Here is a 17,344-nt window from a genome sequence, read left to right as displayed (position 1 = left end):
GGGTGGGGGTGGAGGCTGGACAGCTGGCCTCTGTGCGGTGGTTGGGGGGGACTGGACAGCTGGCCTCTGTGCAGTGGTTGGGGGGGACTGGACTGCTGGCCTCTGTACAGTGGGTGGGGGGTGGCTAGATGGCTGACTTCTGTGCAGTGGGGAGGCTGGACGGCTGACCTCTGTGTGGCAGGGGGACAGGACGGCTGGCCTCTGGTGGGTGGTGGGGGATGCTGGACGGCTGGCCTCTGTGCAGCGGGTTGTGGGGGCTGGACAGCTGGCCGCTATGCAGTGGGTGGTGCGGGGCACTGAATGGCTGACCTCTGTGCGGTGGGTTGCGGGGGGAGCTGGACGGCTGGCCTCTATGCAGTGGGTGGTGGGGGCTGGACGGCTGGCCTGTGTGCAGCCGGGGGGGAACTGGACGACTGGCCTCTGTGCAGTGGGTGGTGGGGGCTGGACCGCTGGCCTCTGTGCGGTGGGTGGTGGGGGCTGGACCGCTGACCTCTGTGCGGTGGGTGGTGGGGGCTGGACCGCTGGCCTCTGTGCGGTGGGTGGTGGGGGCTGGACGACTGGCCTCTGTGCAGTGGGTTGAAGGGGCTGGACGACTGGCCTCTGTGCAGTGGGTTGAAGGGGCTGGACGACTGGCCTCTGTGCAGTGGGTTGAAGGGGCTGGACGACTGGCCTCTGTGCAGTGGGCGGTGGGGGTCGCTGGACGGCTAGCCTCTGTGCAGTGGGTTGGAGGGCGCTGGATGGCTGGCCTTTGTGCGGTGGGTTGGGAAGGTTGGATGGCTGGTCTCTGTGCGGTGGGTTGTTGGGGCTGGACGGCTAGCCTCTGTGTGGTGGGGGGCGGGCCTCGGGCCGGCGGGCAGGCTGGAAGGTCAGCCAGGCCCTGTGGTGTCTTTAGTGAGAAACAGGAAATAAATCAAGGGGATATTCTAGAAGTTTTACCCTGGTGGTTTAGAAGTGTTTGTTTTTATTATTTGTACACAGTGTGGTGTTCTCAGTCTTGCACTCGTGTTTTTAACTGTCATGTAAAGATGCAAACAGCAGCCCAGAAAACTGCCTTGATGTAACACATCGGCAAAGACCAAGCACAGCCCCGGACTCCGGTGGGTGAGTCAGACCCACCAGCAGCGGCCTTGGTGGCGCCTGCAGGGAGCCTCGAGATGGTCACGCCTCTGATCCATGGGTCTGCACTCAGGGCGTGACCGGAGGTGTGGCCTGGGAGTTGGTTGTGTGGATGTTTGTGTCACCGACGTTTATAACAGCAGAGTCTGGCAGTACAGGGAGGATGGTCCTTGTGGTAAATGGGATGCTGTGATTAAATTGTTTCTGAATATGCTAAAGTGCTCAAAATGTGATCTATCTTTCATAAAAAGGCCAGGTATGGTGACACGTGCCTGTAACCCCAGCACTGTGGGAGGATCCCTTGAGCCCAGGAGTTGGAGAATTGCCCTCCAGCCTAGGCAGCAGAGCGAGACCTTGTTTCTAAGAAGTAAAAAGAGAAAAAGAAAAAGAAAAGACAAAATACCGGATTATGCATCTCATTTTGTTAAGATGCATCATTTTGTAAAAATTCTTATAGAAATACACGCAGTGGGCCGGGCGCGGTGGCTCACGCCTGTAATCCCAGCACTTTGGGAGGCTGAAGCGGGCGGATCACCTGAGGTCAGGAGTTCGAGACCAGCCTGGCCAACATGGTGAAACTGTATCTCTACTAAAAATACAAAAAATTAGCTGGTGTGGTGGTGTGCACCTGTACTCACAGCTCCTCAGGAGGCTGAGGCAGGAGAATCGCTTGAACCTGGGACACAGAGGCTGCAGTGAGACGAGATGGCGCCAGTGAACTCCAGCCTGGGCCACAGAGTGGGACTCCATCTCAAAAAAAAAAAAAGAGAGAGAGAGACACACCGTGGCTCTGTGAGCATCGGTTACCGTCCAGACCAGGTAGACGTTGGATGCAAATTTCACCGGAGTTTTTTTTTTTTTTTTTGGTTGCGTTGAGTGTCACTTTTTAAAAAAATTGGCTTACGTCGAAGATGACTTTGAAGTTGTTGGAATTATTCTCAGTCCTGAGCTCAGGGCTTCAGCAAGCAAGTTGCAGTTCCCAGGGCTAGGCTGGTCAGAGACCCCCCCACTGAAGCACGCCTGCCCACGGGTGCCCCGGCTGTCATCCCCAGGAAGGAAGCACGTGTAGTGGAGTGGGGTGGAGCATAGGCAGCAGCGGCCCCGTCTCCGCAGCAGTGCAGGCTCCCTTCCTGCTCATTTGGGCTCTTTTGTCTGAACCAGAGACACAAATTTGTAGAGCTGCCAAATTCATGCTGAAAATTTCCAACCAAAACCAATCATCTTAATTGTCTGGATTATGATATTTATTTTGTAAATCATTCTTGCTTTACGCCGTGCACACACTGTGTTACTAAATCTGCAAATGATTCCAGAGCCAAATGCAGTCCTGCACCACGGTTCAGGTCAACGGCGGACTTCACGTATGAGGGTTCTCGTGAGATCATGAGAGCATATTTTTACTGGACCTTTTCCGTGTTTAGATGTGTTTAGATTCACAAACCCTGACCACTGTGAGGCGGTCACCCACGGTGTTCAGCACAGCCACACGCCGTGCAGACATGTATTGGGGAGCCGTGAGCCACATGGCTGGGGTGTGCACTGGCCACACCGAGTCGGTTCACATGAGTTCCCACGACAACAAAATGGCCTAAGGACACGTTTCTCAGAGTGTGTCCCCGTCATAAAGTGACACATGGCTGTGTTTACACAAACTTATTCTTATGTAATAGTCAACTGCAGAGTGGTTTAGACTACCTCATCTTTAGGAAATGCATCTGCCTTTAAGCAGACCAGCAGTGGGGGAGGTGGCTTTTCTGTTTTTCTTCCCTCTTCTCTCCTTTCTCTTGCTCTGTCTCTTCTCTGTGTCTTAACTTTCCTGGGAATCCGGTGAGCCCAGTTTTTTTCACTGTGTATTTTGTTTTTTTGTTTGTTTGTTTTGAGACGGAGTCTGACTCTGTCACCCAGGCTGGAGTGCAGTGGCGTGATCTCGGCTCACTGCAAGCTCCGCCTCCCGGGTTCAAGCAATTCTGCCTCAGCCTCCAGTGTGGCTGGGACTACAGGCACCCGCCACTGCGCCCAGTTAATTTTTATATTTTTAGTGGAGATGGGGTTTCACCATGTTGGCCAGGATGGTCTTGATCTCCTGACCTCAGGTGATCTGTCTGCCTCGGCCTCCCAAAGTGCTGGGATTACAGGCGTGAGTCACCGCACCCGGCTGTGAATTTTGCGTTTTATTTGTTGCTTTTTCTTTTTTTTTTTTTTTTTTTTTTTTTTTTTGAGACGGAGTCTCGCTCTGTCGCCCAGGCTGGAGTGCAGTGGCGCGATCTCGGCTCACTGCAAGCTCCGCCTCCCGGGTTCACGCCATTCTCCTGCCTCAGCCTCCCGAGTAGCTGGGACTACAGGCGCCCACAACCGCGCCCGGCTAATTTTTTGTATTTTTAGTAGAGACGGGGTTTCGCTGTGGTCTCGATCTCCTGACCTTATGATCCGCCCGCCTCGGCCTCCCAAAGCGCTGGGATTACAGGCGTGAGCCACCACGCCCGGCCTATTGCTTTTTCAATTCATAGAAAAAGATAGGTACAAGGCACCTGAGACAGGCGCCACCTCGCACCATCCACGACTTTGTTTGGTGCCTGCCTGTCCAGGAGTGGGTGTGGCCGCTGCAGAGGGGCCCTTCGTTGCCCAGCCCTGCAGCTGCCCCCTCTCCCTTCCCCAGAGACTCACAGCTGGCCCCGAGCTCTGTGCAGGGAAGCCTTTCTCTAGAGGCTCTTGTCCTTCCTGTGCGGAGCCCTGGGTCCAGCCGCCTTTCCTTCCACCTGGCAGCGTTAGCAGATGCTGGGCGTCCGTGCTGATCACCTCCCGTGGGAAAGAGCTCGGACAGTGCAGCCCGCGAAGCTGCGTCTTGGAGATTCCTCTGTCAGGGAAGCGGTTGTGGCTGTCGGGGTCCACTGGGCACCCGCAGAGCCCAAAACCCCACAGAGCGGAGGTGGGTGGTGAGCCTGCCAGGTGCATCTTTGTATAAATCTATTTCTAAGTTTTCAAATTACTATGAAGCTTCCAATGTCACAAAATATGTAGTCTTGTTAAGGAACATTTTAGGTGTTCATATTTTTTAAAATTATGTGTTTGATTCCATTCAAGCAGCCTCCTGGGCTTTTCTCTTTAAAGCAGTCTTTTCTGCCCATTGTTTTTATTTTGTTTGTTTTGAGTCAGAGTCTTGCCCTGTTGCCCAGGCTGAAGCCCATGCGATCTTGGCTCACCGCCATCTCAACCTCCCCCAGCTCAGGCAGTCCTTCCCGCTCAGCCTCCTGTGTGGCTGGGATCCTCCCCGCTCAGCCTCCTGTGTGGCTGGGACCACAGATGTGCACCACATCCTGCTCATGTTTTTATTTTTTGTTTGTTTTGTAGAGATGGGGTCTCGCCATGTTGCCCACGCTGGTCTTGAACTCCTGAGCTCAAGTGATCCGTCCCCCTTGGCCTCCCAAAGTTTTGGGATTACAGGCGTGAGTCACTGCTACTGGCCTTGGTTTTTGCTGCTGCTGCTGCTGCTGTTGTTGTTGTTGTTTTTAGATGGAGTCTCGCTCTGTCGCCCAGGCTGGAGTGCAGTAGCACGATCTCGGCTCACTGCAACCTCTGCCTCTTCGGTTCAAGCAATTCTCCTGCCTCAGCCTCCAAGCAGCTGGGACTACAGGCACCCGCCACCATGCCTGGCTAATTTTTGTATTTTTAGCAGAGATGGGGTTTCACCATGTTGGCCAGGATGGTCTCAATTTCTGACCTCGTGATCCCACCACCTCGACCTCCCAAAGTGCTGGGGTTACAGGCGTGAGCCACCGTGTCCCGCCCTTGTTTTGTTTGTAGGTCACTTTGGGTTCACAGTGTGTCCTGAGGTGTGGGGGCCTTCTGGGGGCTCGGGAGGCAATTTCCTTGAACTCGCAGATGCCCCTGCTCTGAGCCTGCATCGCACGGAACCTGCCCTTCCCAAGAAGCTGCCTGCGTGTCCCATGTCTCTGTGGCTTGTACTTAAAACGGACATAGAATGACGGTCAGCAGCTCTAGGCGATAATTGAGTCCTGGCAGAGGGGCTGGTTCTGAAGATGGGGGAGTCACAGGCCCTGTGTGGAGGGTGACCTCAGGGGCCCCAGTCCACAATGCGGTCAGCGGGCCCTGGGTCTCTGCCCACATGGTGGTGAGGACAGTCGGCGGACCCTAGGTCTCTGCCCACACGGTGATGAGGACGGTCGGCAGGCCCTGGGTCTCTGCCCACATAGCCTTGAGGACGGTCGCTGGGCCTTGTGCTGGCTCTGCCCACGCGGTGGTGAAGACGGTCGGCGGGCCTTGGGTCTCTGCCCACATAGTGGTGAGGACAGTCGGTGGGCCCTGGGTCTCTGCCCACATAGTGGTGAGGAAGGTTGTTGGGCCCTGGGCTGGCTGTGCCCATATAGCGGTGAGGACGGTCGTTGGGCCCTGGGCTGGCTGTGCCCACACGGTGGTGGGGACGGTCAGCGGGCCCTGGGCTGGCTGTGCCCACACGGTGGTGAGGACGGTCGGTGGGCCCTGGGCTGGCTGTGCCCACACGGTGGTAAGGACGGTTTGCGGGCCCTGGGCTGGCTGTGCCTACACGGTGGTGAGGACGGTCGGCGGGCCCTGGGTCTCTGCCCACATAGCGGTGAGGATGGTCGTTGGGTCCTGGGCTGGCTGTGCCCACACGGTGGTGAGGACGGTCGGCGGGCCCTGGGTCTCTGCCCACATAGCGGTGAGGACGGTCATTGGGCCCTGGGCTGGCTCTGCCCATGCAGGGTGTTGTACCTGATCTGTTGAGCAGTGCTGGTCCAGGGAGGGTCCCACCGCATCCTCCGCCTGCCTTGGCCCCTGCAGCAGGCAGTGCTGAGGAGACAGACTGAGTGGAAGAGGAGGCTGGGCCAGGGCTGCAGCGGCCACAGAGCCTTGGGCCTCCCAGAAACAGACTCTGATGGCAGAAGCGCCGGCCTCTTGCATGGGGTGGAAGGTGGTGCCTGCGTGGATGGTGCTGCGTGGGGGCAGGCCACTCCCTAGATGCGAGAACCCCTTGGGTGCACGGTGTGGCCCCCAGGAATGCTGAGACAGTCCACCTGGGCCTCCTACAGAACACAGTTGGGAAGACCCTCAGGCCGAGGTCACAGGCAGGACCTCACCTTAGCCTTTCACACCAAACATTCATCTCCTGAAAGGACAGGGGCCGTGGAGCCCCCAGCTGAGCCATGGGCTCTGAGGACAGACCCGGCACCTGTCACCCGCCGCGTCATGCGGCGCGTGTCCTCTGTGCACAGTAACCAGCAGGCTCCCAAAGCCCTCACTGTCGCACCCCGCCCTGCTGCGTTTTCTCTCACTGCCCTCCATGGACGCCCGGTTCCTCCTCCTGGCCCTCAGTCAGGCCCTTCTGTTCATCTTGCAGCAATCATGGAATCTGGGGGCTGGTGGTCTTTCACACACCATGTCTTCCAAACCCACCATTTTATAAAGGGCCCAGTTAGTCACCTGTCCAACAGCAGCCGCACAGCTGGTTCATAGCAAGGAGAGGTTTGAGCTTCCTTGTTCTTAGACCACAGCTTGTACCTCTTAGATTTTAAAAAAGATTTTCAATGAGTTCTAAAACCTGTCTTACTGGAGGGTTAAGTAACTGATAGAAGCCTGTCACGAAGGAAGAGAAGTGTGTTAAGGTTGTGCTTGGAAAATGTTTCCGTCTTAGAGAACTGGCCGGGCCATGGCCACGGGTCACGATGAGTAAGCATCGCGTCGACACGGGCTTGTCCATCTCCGTGTAGAATGTGCGCTCACTGAGGAAGTGTCCACCCAAGATGGTGATGGCTGAGCGCGGCACGTGTGGCCCGGGTGAGGTCCGTGTGGCGCTAAACGCCTCCTCTGCTCTGTTCCCTTCCAGCCCAACCCTGCCCGCCCTGGACTGGCAGCTGCCATCCCACTCGGGCCCGTACGAGCTTCGGATTGAGGTGCAGCCCAAGTCCCACCACCGAGCCCACTATGAGACGGAGGGCAGCCGGGGGGCCGTGAAGGCGTCAGCTGGAGGACACCCCATCGTGCAGGTAGGCACCGAGGCCAGACTCGCACGCCACTTGCTGTTTTGGTCCAAAAGTAACTTTAGAGCCACAGCTAACTGTGCTGAAACCACAGACTCTCCCAGCCAGGCCAGCTGAATGCTATGTCGTGGTTAGTCCTGGGCGGCTGCTCACCGCCCCTGAGCTGGAATGGGAGCGTGGCACAGCACCTCCTGCTTCCACACGTGCAGACCCTCCCTCTTTGTTTTCAGATTTGCCCAAAGCAGCTCTCGTGTCCACGGATGCTGCCTGTGGTGTGGATGTTTCAGGGGGTTGATTCTCCTCTCTCTAAAGCCTCTGAACTCTGGGGTTCTCACCAGCAGCACCAGCCTCGCCTGGTGGGGGGCCCTGAGAAATGCAGGTTCTGTGGCCCACCAGCCCTGCGGAATCCCACACTCTGGGCTTGGGTGCTGGGGGCACCAGGGCTCAAGGTGCTTCCCGAGGAGAGGAGGAGTGGCTTTCAGAGTGGGCCTGGGGCTGGCAGCCGTGTCCCTGCCGGGGTAGGCCTGTCTTCCTGGGCTCTGTGTGGCTTCCTCACCTTGCTCTCACCTTGGGGGAAAGCCACATAGAGTTAGGCTGTCCAGGGAGGTGTGTAGTGACCGCACCGGGGATGGGCAGCGTCTGCACACAGAGCCATGCCCCCCTCTGCACCCCAGGTGTTGATGTGGGTCCCGGGTAGCCATGGGTGTTCATTTTCTTCAGTCTCACCTGTTACCTCATCAGCCCCAGGCCCTGGGTCCACTGCTTTGGCAGCCACAGAGCAGCAAAGGTGTCCGGCCCCAGGGCTCCAGGCCATGCAGCAATGCAGAGGACGTTTTCCCAGCACACACCAACAGCAGAAAACCGGGTGCCCCAGCCCCGTTACTTAGGAAATGATGCAAGCCGGAAGGGGTGCTCAGCAGGGTGGCCCGTGTTTTTATTTTTTTCCATTTAGATAAATAGTGGAGGGAAGGCGGCCACAGGGACAAATGGCTGTTTGCCAGCGCAACAGCCGGCAGCAGGGCATTAGCAGGCAGGGTGCTGGGCGAGGCGTTTCCACCAGCACTTGCAGATGCTGTTAACGTGATGTTTGTGGCCTGTGTGCTTGATGCCAATTAGTACCTACCTTGTCGGTGCTTGAAGCAAGGAAATGCGGGAGACACCTGAGTGCACAGCGGCCAGTTTGACATTTAAAGTCTCCACCCTCCCAAGTGGGAAAGGTCAGACAGCGCTGCGCCATGCTTCGTCCCTGCAGGCCTGTACCTCCCCGTCCCTGCCTCGGTTTTCACTGACCGAAAGCCTGTTATTGCTCAGTGGAAAGGATATTAGAAGGGACAGGAAATGAGGCAGTGAAAGAAAGAGTGGAAATAAGGCAATAGAGAAATGATGGCCTCGTCCACCCCATTTGCTGTGAATTGTATCGGTGAGGGTCACCGGCCATCGCCCTTTTCACCATGTCCAGATGAGGGGCAGTTGTAGGAATCAGGTCTGTTATTTGGAGGGTAAAGTGGGACCAACAGTGTGAAGAGAGCTCTGAGGTTTTTGTCTGTCTGTTTTGTTTTTTTGTTTTTGTTTTTTTTTGAGACGGAGTCTCGCTCTCACCCAGGCTGGAGTGCAGTGATGCGATCTCAGCTCACTGCGGCCTCTGCCTCCCGGGTTCAAGCGATTCTCCTGCTTCAGCCTCCCGAGTAGCCGGGACTACAGGCAGCCCTGGGTTTTAATGGATGTATTTTCACCTACCTGTGAGTAGCGCCGGTGCCTGGTGCCACCTGTCTCCGTGGACACGGCTCAGTGCTGGGCACTCCTCCCTGCATCTTCTGGAATCTTGTGGAACCCCATCTCTGTTCTGCTGTCTGGGTGTCTTGGGCTTAGGGTGCTGAAATCTATCAATACAGATGCGACTGAGAGGTCGAGGTGCTCTGGAGGACTCAGGAAACTTGAAACAGTAATTTAAAATATCTTTAAAATGTACCCTCAAAAATTATTCCAAATCAAGTGGCCCATGTGTGAGCAGCAGCAGAATAGGAGAGGCTGGCCTTGTGTTTCCACAGAAGGAGACCTTTCCGTTGAAACGCAGGAGAAAACAGTCCCCTGCATGGAAAACGTCAGGCGCTATCAGCATATCTCATTGTGAGAAATTAGTAATTTAAAGAGTTTTCAGATGTATCTGTGGCATTTATGTCTATGCAAGTGTGAGGTAAAAGCAGCTAAAAAGAGGGGGTTTTGGGGGTTTGTTTTCTCTTTCAGTTGGTGGACCACAAATTGGATAAAAATAGAATTTGTGCATAATTATAAAACAAATGAGAATAGAAAGCTCTCAGTTGCCGTGGAAGCTCCTCGGAACCGCAGACGTGCACTCACTGCCGTTGGGTTATTTTAGCACATCCTTCGACACAGCCCCTTTCCCGCTGTTCAGAAACGAGGCTCATTGCACTGGCCTGGGGGCGCGGGGGCGAGGCCGTGGGTGGTGGGCGCTGCAGGTGGCTGGTCAGAGCCACTGGGAACCACTGACACAGGAGTTTCCTGCATTTGAGAAATGCTGTTCTCTTCATTGTGAATCGTCTGTCCACTACAGCTCAAAAAGCTGGTCCATAAAATCAAAGCCCGCTGTCTCCTGCAGTGCAGCTGAGCCCTGGAGGGTAGCGGGGGGCCTGGGGAGGTGGCTGTCAGCTCTCGCGGTCAGGAGAGCACTGTGCGCCCGCACCCGGCGTCCTCGTCCTCCCGCACCCTGTGTCCTCGTCCTCCCGCGCACGGCCTCCCCATCCTCCCGCATTTGGCCTCCCCGTCCTGCGCCCTGCGTCCCCGCCCTCCCGCACCCTACGTCCTCGTCCTCCCCATCCTCCCGTGCCCAGCGTCCCCATTCTCCCACGCCCGGCCCCCTACTCCTCCCGCACCCTGTGTCCTCGTCCTCCCGCACCTGGCCTCCCCGTCCTGCGCCCTGCGTCCCCGTCCTCCCGTGCCCAGTCTCTCCGCCCTCCCACGCCCTACGTCCTCGTCCTCCCTATCTTCCTGCGCCCTACGTCATCGTCCTCCCGCGCCCTGCGTCGCCGTCCTCCCGCACCCGGCCTCCCGTGCCCAGCGTCCCCATTCTCCCGCGCCTGGCCCCCTACTCGTACCGCGCCCGGCCTCCCCGTCCACCCCGTCCCCCACTTCCCCCCCGTCCCCCACTTCTCCCCGTTCCCATGTGTTTCGCAGCTGGGAAGCAAAGTGCATGAGTAGAACACAGCACCTTCTCTCCAGGAGGCATTCGGAGCATGGACCCCAGGTTAGGAAAGGGTGTTTGCTCCTCCGGGCAGGCGCTCGCTCTTACCTGTGGGCGCCGAGGGGCGCGAGGGACGGCCGGCATCCGGGTACCTGTGGGCGCCGAGGGGCGCGAGGGACGGCCGGCATCCGGGTACCTGTGGGCGCCGAGGGCCGCGAGGGACGGCCGGCATCCGGGTACCTGTGGGCGCCGAGGGGCGCGAGGGACGGCCGGCATCCGGGTACCTGTGGGCGCCGAGGGGCGCGAGGGACGGCCGGCATCCGGGTACCTGTGGGCGCCGAGGGGCGCGAGGGACGGCCGGCATCCGGGTACCTGTGGGCGCCGAGGGGCGCGAGGGACGGCCGGCATCCGGGTACCTGTGGGCGCCGAGGGGCGCGAGGGACGGCCGGCATCCGGGTACCTGTGGGCGCCGAGGGGCGCGAGGGACGGCCGGCATCCGGGGCTCCTCCTGTTTCGGGCCTTTCCTTCAGAGGGAAGGAGGCCAGCCCCCTCCAGTGAGCACTGAGCGTGCCGCCTGCCGTCTCTGTGGGGATGACATCGTTCCCACGCCGGGGAGAGACCACCCCAGGCCAGCCCCTACTCTTGTGGCCACATTGCCATGATCACGCCATCCGCACCCTGAGGCCACCCCTGTTATGGCTGCCATGGCGCTAGACACGCCAGCATCAAAGGAACAGGGCGTGGTTTAGCCTGGAAGAGTGGGGCCCTGGAGCCATCCGCGAGGGGGTCTGGGTGGTTCAGGACGGCCGGCAGCCCCTGGCGGATGTGGTCCCTGCAGCGTCTGGTGGGCCCTCGGCCGTGGTGATGGCTGCGCCCCCTCTGCAGGGTGCGGTTTGCGGGTAAGGACCGTTCTGCCCCCGTGTGTGAGGGGGATGGTGGGGACGGGTCCGGAGGGCGGGGACGGGTCCGGAGGGCGGGGACGGGTCCGGAGGGCGGAGACGGGTCCGGAGGGCGGGGACGGGTCCGGAGGGCGGGGACGGGTCCGGATGGCGGGGACGGGTCCGGGGGGCGGGGACGGGTCCGGATGGCGGGGACGGGTCCGGATGGCGGAGACGGGTCCGGGGGGCGGGGACGGGTCCGGAGGGCGGGGACGGGTCCGGATGGTGGGGACGGGTCCGGCATGGGCCTCAGTGCTCCTGGGAAACCAAGGATGAAGAGGCCCGTTTGGGGCTCACCTGGCCCTGGTAGAACACGTGACCTGGACAGAGCCTCTCGGAGGGAGTGACCAGCAGCCCGGCCGGCCTCGGCTGCTGCCCGCACAGCCCCCTTGTCACTGGCCCCTCCTGCCCCCGCTCCAGCACCTTGGCCGCCAGTTCTCGGTGGGCCGGTCTGGATCTGCCCATGCTGGGACCTCGCCAGGCCGCTGGTTCCAGGGGAGGCTGAGGGGGCGTCCGCCTGCTGTCTGCTTCTCACCAGCATTTCCCGCCAGGCCTAAAAATGACACGTAGCGGGTGTTTCCCTCCAGCCTCGGCTTTCCCCCAAATCCCGGCTCACACTGAGTGTCCTGATGGTGGCACCTCGGGCAGCCGCCACCCTCTGCCCTCCACCCTCCGCCCTGACAGCAGGCTCTGCCTGAGGGTGAGGATCTCTCTGTACACACAGTCTCCTCACCCCAGAGGGCCTGTTCTGCTCTCAGCGAGGCTGGAACCGGGAGTTCACGAGTGCTGTGGGGGGCTGCTGGCTTTTCTTCTTGTCTCACCTCCTCATCCCCACACAGCCTGTGCCCTCATTCCTGGTCACCTCGGTATGTGGGCAGCCGGCATCAGGCTGGTTCTTAGAGGTTTTCCACCAGGATGGTCTGGGGTGAGACAGGCAGTGTTCCTCCCCTTCTCTGGCCAGGGAGGGCAGAGAAGCACCTGGGTATAGCCGTTGAGGCCTTTTCACGTGACCCATTGCCTTTCCGGGCGTGAAGGTGAGGCTGGTCCTCCGCCTGCTTGTTGCCCATCGAGGGGGACCATGGTCCCTGAGGAGACGTGGAATCCGGCTCCCCTCTCCGTCCGAGGAGGACCTGAGCTGCGTGAGCAGCACCCGCCCTGGTCACTCTGCCTTGCTTTCCTCCTCTCTGTTTCTGGTCGCGCCTCCTTCCTTCCCTCCTGCCCTCTTCACCGTGGCCTGCAGGCCCCTCGCCCGATGTGTTCCTCACACGAGTCACCCCGTCCTCAGCCTGCGTCCTCCACTGCTCATCGCAGCTACACTCTTCTGGAGGCAGCCGGGAAGGGCCCAGGGCCCTGAGAAGATGTCTTTGCAACACGTCCCTGGCCCTCGGCTGCCACCTCCCTGGCACCCACCACTCTGTGGGGGCACGTGGACCTCTGTGGGATGTAGCCTGACCTCTGACCCAGGGGTCAAATAACTCAGGTCTGTTTACCAAGTCACCAAAATAACCTGCCCGATAGCATCTCACCCATCACACAGGAGGCCGGGTTTGTGTGAATAATTAATAGGTCACTGGAATGTGAAACGAGAAGCCTCGGCCCATTCTGAAACAGCATTTTAGGTTTGCAGCTTGTAATATCGTCAGTCAGGAGAGGGGCTGACTGAGTCCGCAAAGAGGTGAGGGCAGGTGGTCTGGGATCCTGCCTCAGCCGTGCAGTGAGAGGGGCTGGCGGGTCAGGTGAGGACCCAGAGTCGGGAGGCCAGACTGGCCCCAGGGAGGGCTCCTGGCCGTACCCCAAGCTCAGGACGCAGGGTGGAGTGGGCCCGCTGGTGCCCACGGCGGCCTCGGTGGGCCTCTCCTCCCATCGTCTGGCTTATGGGTCAACTTTGCCCCCGTAGGTCCGGAACAGATATTTTTTCTGTCATGTAAGAAACTTGACAGCTGCAGACCAAGGAGTGGAGCCCCCTGCGAGGCAGCTCCTTTCTGCTTGTTAAAATGGGCATTGGGCCGGTGGTCCTGACTAATTCTCACTTTGTGTGGTGCCTTCCCCAGCTGGCAGGGGCTCAGGAAGTGTTCAGTACTGTGAGGAGCAGGTTCCTGAGAGCCCGTGAATACCGTGGACAGATGACCACGCACACACTATTCCACGCAGGGCCTCATCCACGCTTTCTTAAGTGGTCTGCCGCACACAGGAGCTCCTGGTTCTCCATGTCCCCTGCCAGGCAGGGCTGTTATATGGGAAAGCCCGGGAGGGTGGTTGCTGGGACACACTGTTACCTGATCAGAGCTCCGAGGCCCCACCAGGAGCTGTGCTATTGCAGAGCCTCCAACAGCAGCCGCTCTGGCCCTGCCCAGGGAGTCCCGCAGAGGCCCACGCATAGGGAGGACACCATGGGGTGGAAACTAAAGTGCAGGTCTGACCACAAAACCGCACGCCATGGCACTGCTGCTGCCAAACGCCGGAGGCCTGCAAGAGGCACGGATTAATTTTTTATGGGTCTGCCTTGAAACCTAGACAACAGCCCTCTCCTCTTTCAGCAAAATTTCAGGGCAAATGACTGTCCCTTCCCTGGCCTGCCAAGCACATAAACGCACAGGGAATTTCCTAGTTCCACATATGCCATTGCTCCCGCAGCGCACGCGGCCAGGAGAGCAGACGTGGTTGCTGTCGGGCTGTGTGTGTGTGTTCCCAGGAGCAAGAACTCTCAGAAGCGCAGTGCTGAAGCCCGAGCCACCCTGAGATACGGTGTCAGCTTTTATGATGAACGAGGATTCACCATTTATTTCTTCCCTAAAGCAAAGCCCACGGGCTGTGTCTCGAGCGATGGGGACAGACGCGCGGTGCTGCTGGGAGGGTGTTCACGGGGCAGATTCGCTATGTCAGGAGAGCAACGTGGAATGAGGTCGGCCCAGCCATTCACTGCTTAAAACAGTCATGACAATATTTCAGAAAATGGGTGGAATTTTGTGGAGATTTACTGGCACAGGGAAGGCATGTGGCCTCTGGCAGGTCTGTGACACTGACTTTTAACTACCATTCCACAGCTGCGCCACCTGGAAAAAGTGGCAAAAATGTGGCCTGGGTCTCCTGACAGGCCTGGCCGCTGGAGTAGGGGGTGTGCAGCTGAGACAGGAAATACGAGACACATGAGCGTCCCTAAGCCCAGACCATCAGCCTCCTCAATCTTCTATTAGTAATTTCAGAGCTTTGGCTTCTTGGTGCTTTGGGGAAATTTAAGGTGACACGTGGGCTGTGGCACAGCTGCTACTAGTGACCACTCCTAGGAGCACAGAAGGGGCTCCCAGTGGTCTTTCCTAGGTAGAGAGGGGTCTGCACACTCACTGGGACACACTGTATCCCAGCCTCAGAAAACCCACATTTGGTGCAGGTGGGTCAGGAGGGGTGGACACATCACCTGGAGACCACATGAGAAGCGGCCACCTGTGGCAACCATCACCCGGTGGGGAGACGGCACCCTAGCGGCTCTCGTGTGGGGCCTGGTCCTTCCTCGCTGCCTGAGCAATGGGCCCTGCTTCCCCGTAGACACCATGGTGCCCCTGGGCCACACCCAGCAGGTGTCCAGTGACTGCAGGTGATGTTGGCCACGGAAGGTCCCTGCTCGTTTCTCCAAGGACCTGGGGCTGTGACCCAGCTGGGTTCTCCCGGGAAAGAGCAGCTGCTGGCTGCGCTGCCCAGTGCTGAGGGTGGCAGCCATTTCTGAAGCCTCCCAGGTTTGTGCCCTGCTGTGTCTGACTAGCTCTGGAGTCCAAGGTTTCTGTGTCAGTGTCGGTTCTAAGAGGAACGAGACATGGTTTCAGAGACACTCCTCTGAGGAGCTGCTGGGTGGGACGGCTGCTTGCTTTCTTTGTGATGTTGGTGGCTGTTCCTTGCCCGGGCCCTGCCCAGGCCAGATGTGGGAGTGGCGGCTGGGAGTGTCCGTGGATGTGTGCCCATCTGTGCCTGGCTCCTGTCCGTGGACCTGCCTCAAGCCATACCCCCCGCCTTCAGGGAGGACACTGGGCATTGTCTGTGGACAGAGGTGCTTTGCTGGGGACAGCACAGACGGCCCCTGGGCCCTGCAGAGCTGAGACACACCATCGTCCGCACTTGGAGCACATAGATTGGCCAGGTCTCACCCTGTGAGGCTCCCCGAGGCCATGTTCTAGGGAAATAGGTTTCACCCGGAGATTGGGGAGCGCAGGGCTGTGGCACTGTGGGGTGCGGGCCCCAGAGGAGGGGCAGGGGTGCTGCTGGATGGTGGCTCTTCCACCCCGGGATTCCTCGGGCCCTTCATCCCTGTGTGTCTGGACTGAGTGTCAGTGTAGCTCTTGGGCTCTGGAGGTGCACATGGCTGCTGGGCGGGCGGCGCTCCTGGGCCTTTCTCCCCCATGGTTTCAGTTTTGGTGTGTTTGAGCCACTGACCAGCAGGCTTGGGGGCCATTCTGGAGCTGGGAGGGCTTGTCAGGGAGGCAGGATGAACAGGGGCTGCTTGCCCGTCCTCAGGCCACCCTGCCAGCTCCTTGACATGTCTCCCTGAGATCAGCCAGGGCACCCTGGCTGTGGGTGGGCTGTGCCCAGAGCCCATCAGGCCCTGCCGGGGTAGAGTCGGAGGAGGCTCTGAGCGGAAACCACCTCGCTTCTGACAAAGGACAAGCTCTCCTGCCGCTTGGTGTCGGGCGACGCGACTCTCAGTGGCACGGATGTCTCTAGAAGGTTGCCGTTTCTCCCTTCGTGGCCGTGGGCCGTGGATTCTATATGCTCCTGGCCTGGGGTCGCGGGGTCGCGGCATTTCCCACTTGCCTGTTTCAGGAGTTCCATTTTAGGTGATTCTTCCTCCATAGAAGGTCGAGGCTTCTCAGTGGGGATTGATTAGATTTAATTAAATCTAAATGTGGTATTTCGGGGCAGAATCTTCTTCAGCCGAAGTGAGCGTGGCTGTCTCTTCTCCGGGCGCTTCCAGCTGCGTTGGTGCCCTGCACCCTCCACCTCGGTGCCCTGGCCCCGCGGCCCTGTCGGCACTCTGGTGAGTCTGGGGTTCGCTCTGGTGAGTCTGGGGTTCGTGCCGAGCGCCATTGCTGCCAGGTCCAGGCGGGAAGCGCACTGGTGGGGCAGGGTGGTCCCTGCAAGGCACAGGTGGGGAGTGCGGTGGGCCAAGGCGGCGGGGCAGGGCACCAGCTCTCCACGGCAAGCACGGCCTCTGGGGCTGCTGTCCCAGAGAGACGTGGAGACCCGCGTACATGTGTGGAGACTGGCGCGTCCAAGGGACCCGCAGGCGTGGCCGGGCGGCCTTACTCCTCCCCACCTCATCCACCCTCGCCACGACGTCGGTCCTGCTTAGCAACCTCGGCTGCCTTTGTGCAGGTGACAGCGCACCTGCCATTCACGGGCACCACGTCTCCCAGAAGAGAGGCTCCTGCCGTGTCCATTCCGGGGGTGCCGCTCAACATCCTTCCAGCACCTTCTCTGGGCTTCTGGTTTGAATAATCTTTCTCCAAAGTCAGTGGAAGGGGCTAGAAAAGTAGGGACCTGGGAAGAAAGCCCAAGGCACCTTGGAGAGCCGGGTCCGGGAAACAGGCCCTTGCAGCTCAGCACTGCTTCTCTGGAGTGGGGATATGATGTTGGTTCACAGACGTGCGGTGGCAGCCGCGGGTGGTGGTTGCAGCAGCGTGCGGTTGTTGGTGCTCATGCTGGGCCCCTCCTGGGGAGCTTCTGCTCCGGTGGTCCGGGCCTTGCCGTAGCCTGCAGGTCATCTGGTTGGAGTCAGGTGGAGGTTTGGGGCCCCAGCCCGGAGCTCAGCTCTGAGCATCAAGAAACCCGAGTTTTCTCCCCACTCCCACCCAGACAGCAACAGCTGTGTTTGGAAGGGGACACACCAGAGCTTCCCGTGTAGCGAGTGGGGCGCACTCAGCTAGAGCCTGGCAGGCCTGCAGCTCCGCCTGCCCCTTTTTGAAAACCGAAAACCCCAAGAGACTTTTTATGTTGAAACAGCCCTTCCCGGTCAAGACCAAGCCTGTGGCTGAGTGCACTTTTTCAATCACGGCTGGAAGGTCCCTATGCAGGGCTGTGAGTCCCTTTAG

The 17,344-nt window shown here is 59.2% G+C and overlaps 1 protein-coding gene across 6 annotated transcripts in view; it reads left to right on the top strand.

The window, feature by feature from the left end:
• NFATC1 (nuclear factor of activated T cells 1) overlaps positions 1-17,344 on the top strand; it is a 128,214-nt gene that overhangs the window by 31,457 nt on the left and 79,413 nt on the right. For 5 of the 6 annotated variants that reach the window (XM_050768214.1, XM_050768212.1, XM_050768213.1 and 2 more), the window contains exon 3: positions 6,977-7,136. In XM_050768214.1, the coding sequence (XP_050624171.1) occupies positions 6,977-7,136 (160 nt within the window). Of the gene's footprint in view, positions 1-6,976; positions 7,137-10,778; positions 11,229-17,344 lie in introns of those variants that run through there. The other variant, XM_050768217.1, reaches the window with a different exon arrangement.

This window comes from Macaca thibetana, chromosome 18 (assembly GCF_024542745.1).
Source record: "Macaca thibetana thibetana isolate TM-01 chromosome 18, ASM2454274v1, whole genome shotgun sequence".
Lineage (NCBI taxonomy): Eukaryota > Metazoa > Chordata > Mammalia > Primates > Cercopithecidae > Macaca > Macaca thibetana.
The sequence above is the reverse complement of the archived record's forward strand: the minus strand, read 5'-3'. Positions and strand labels throughout refer to the sequence as shown.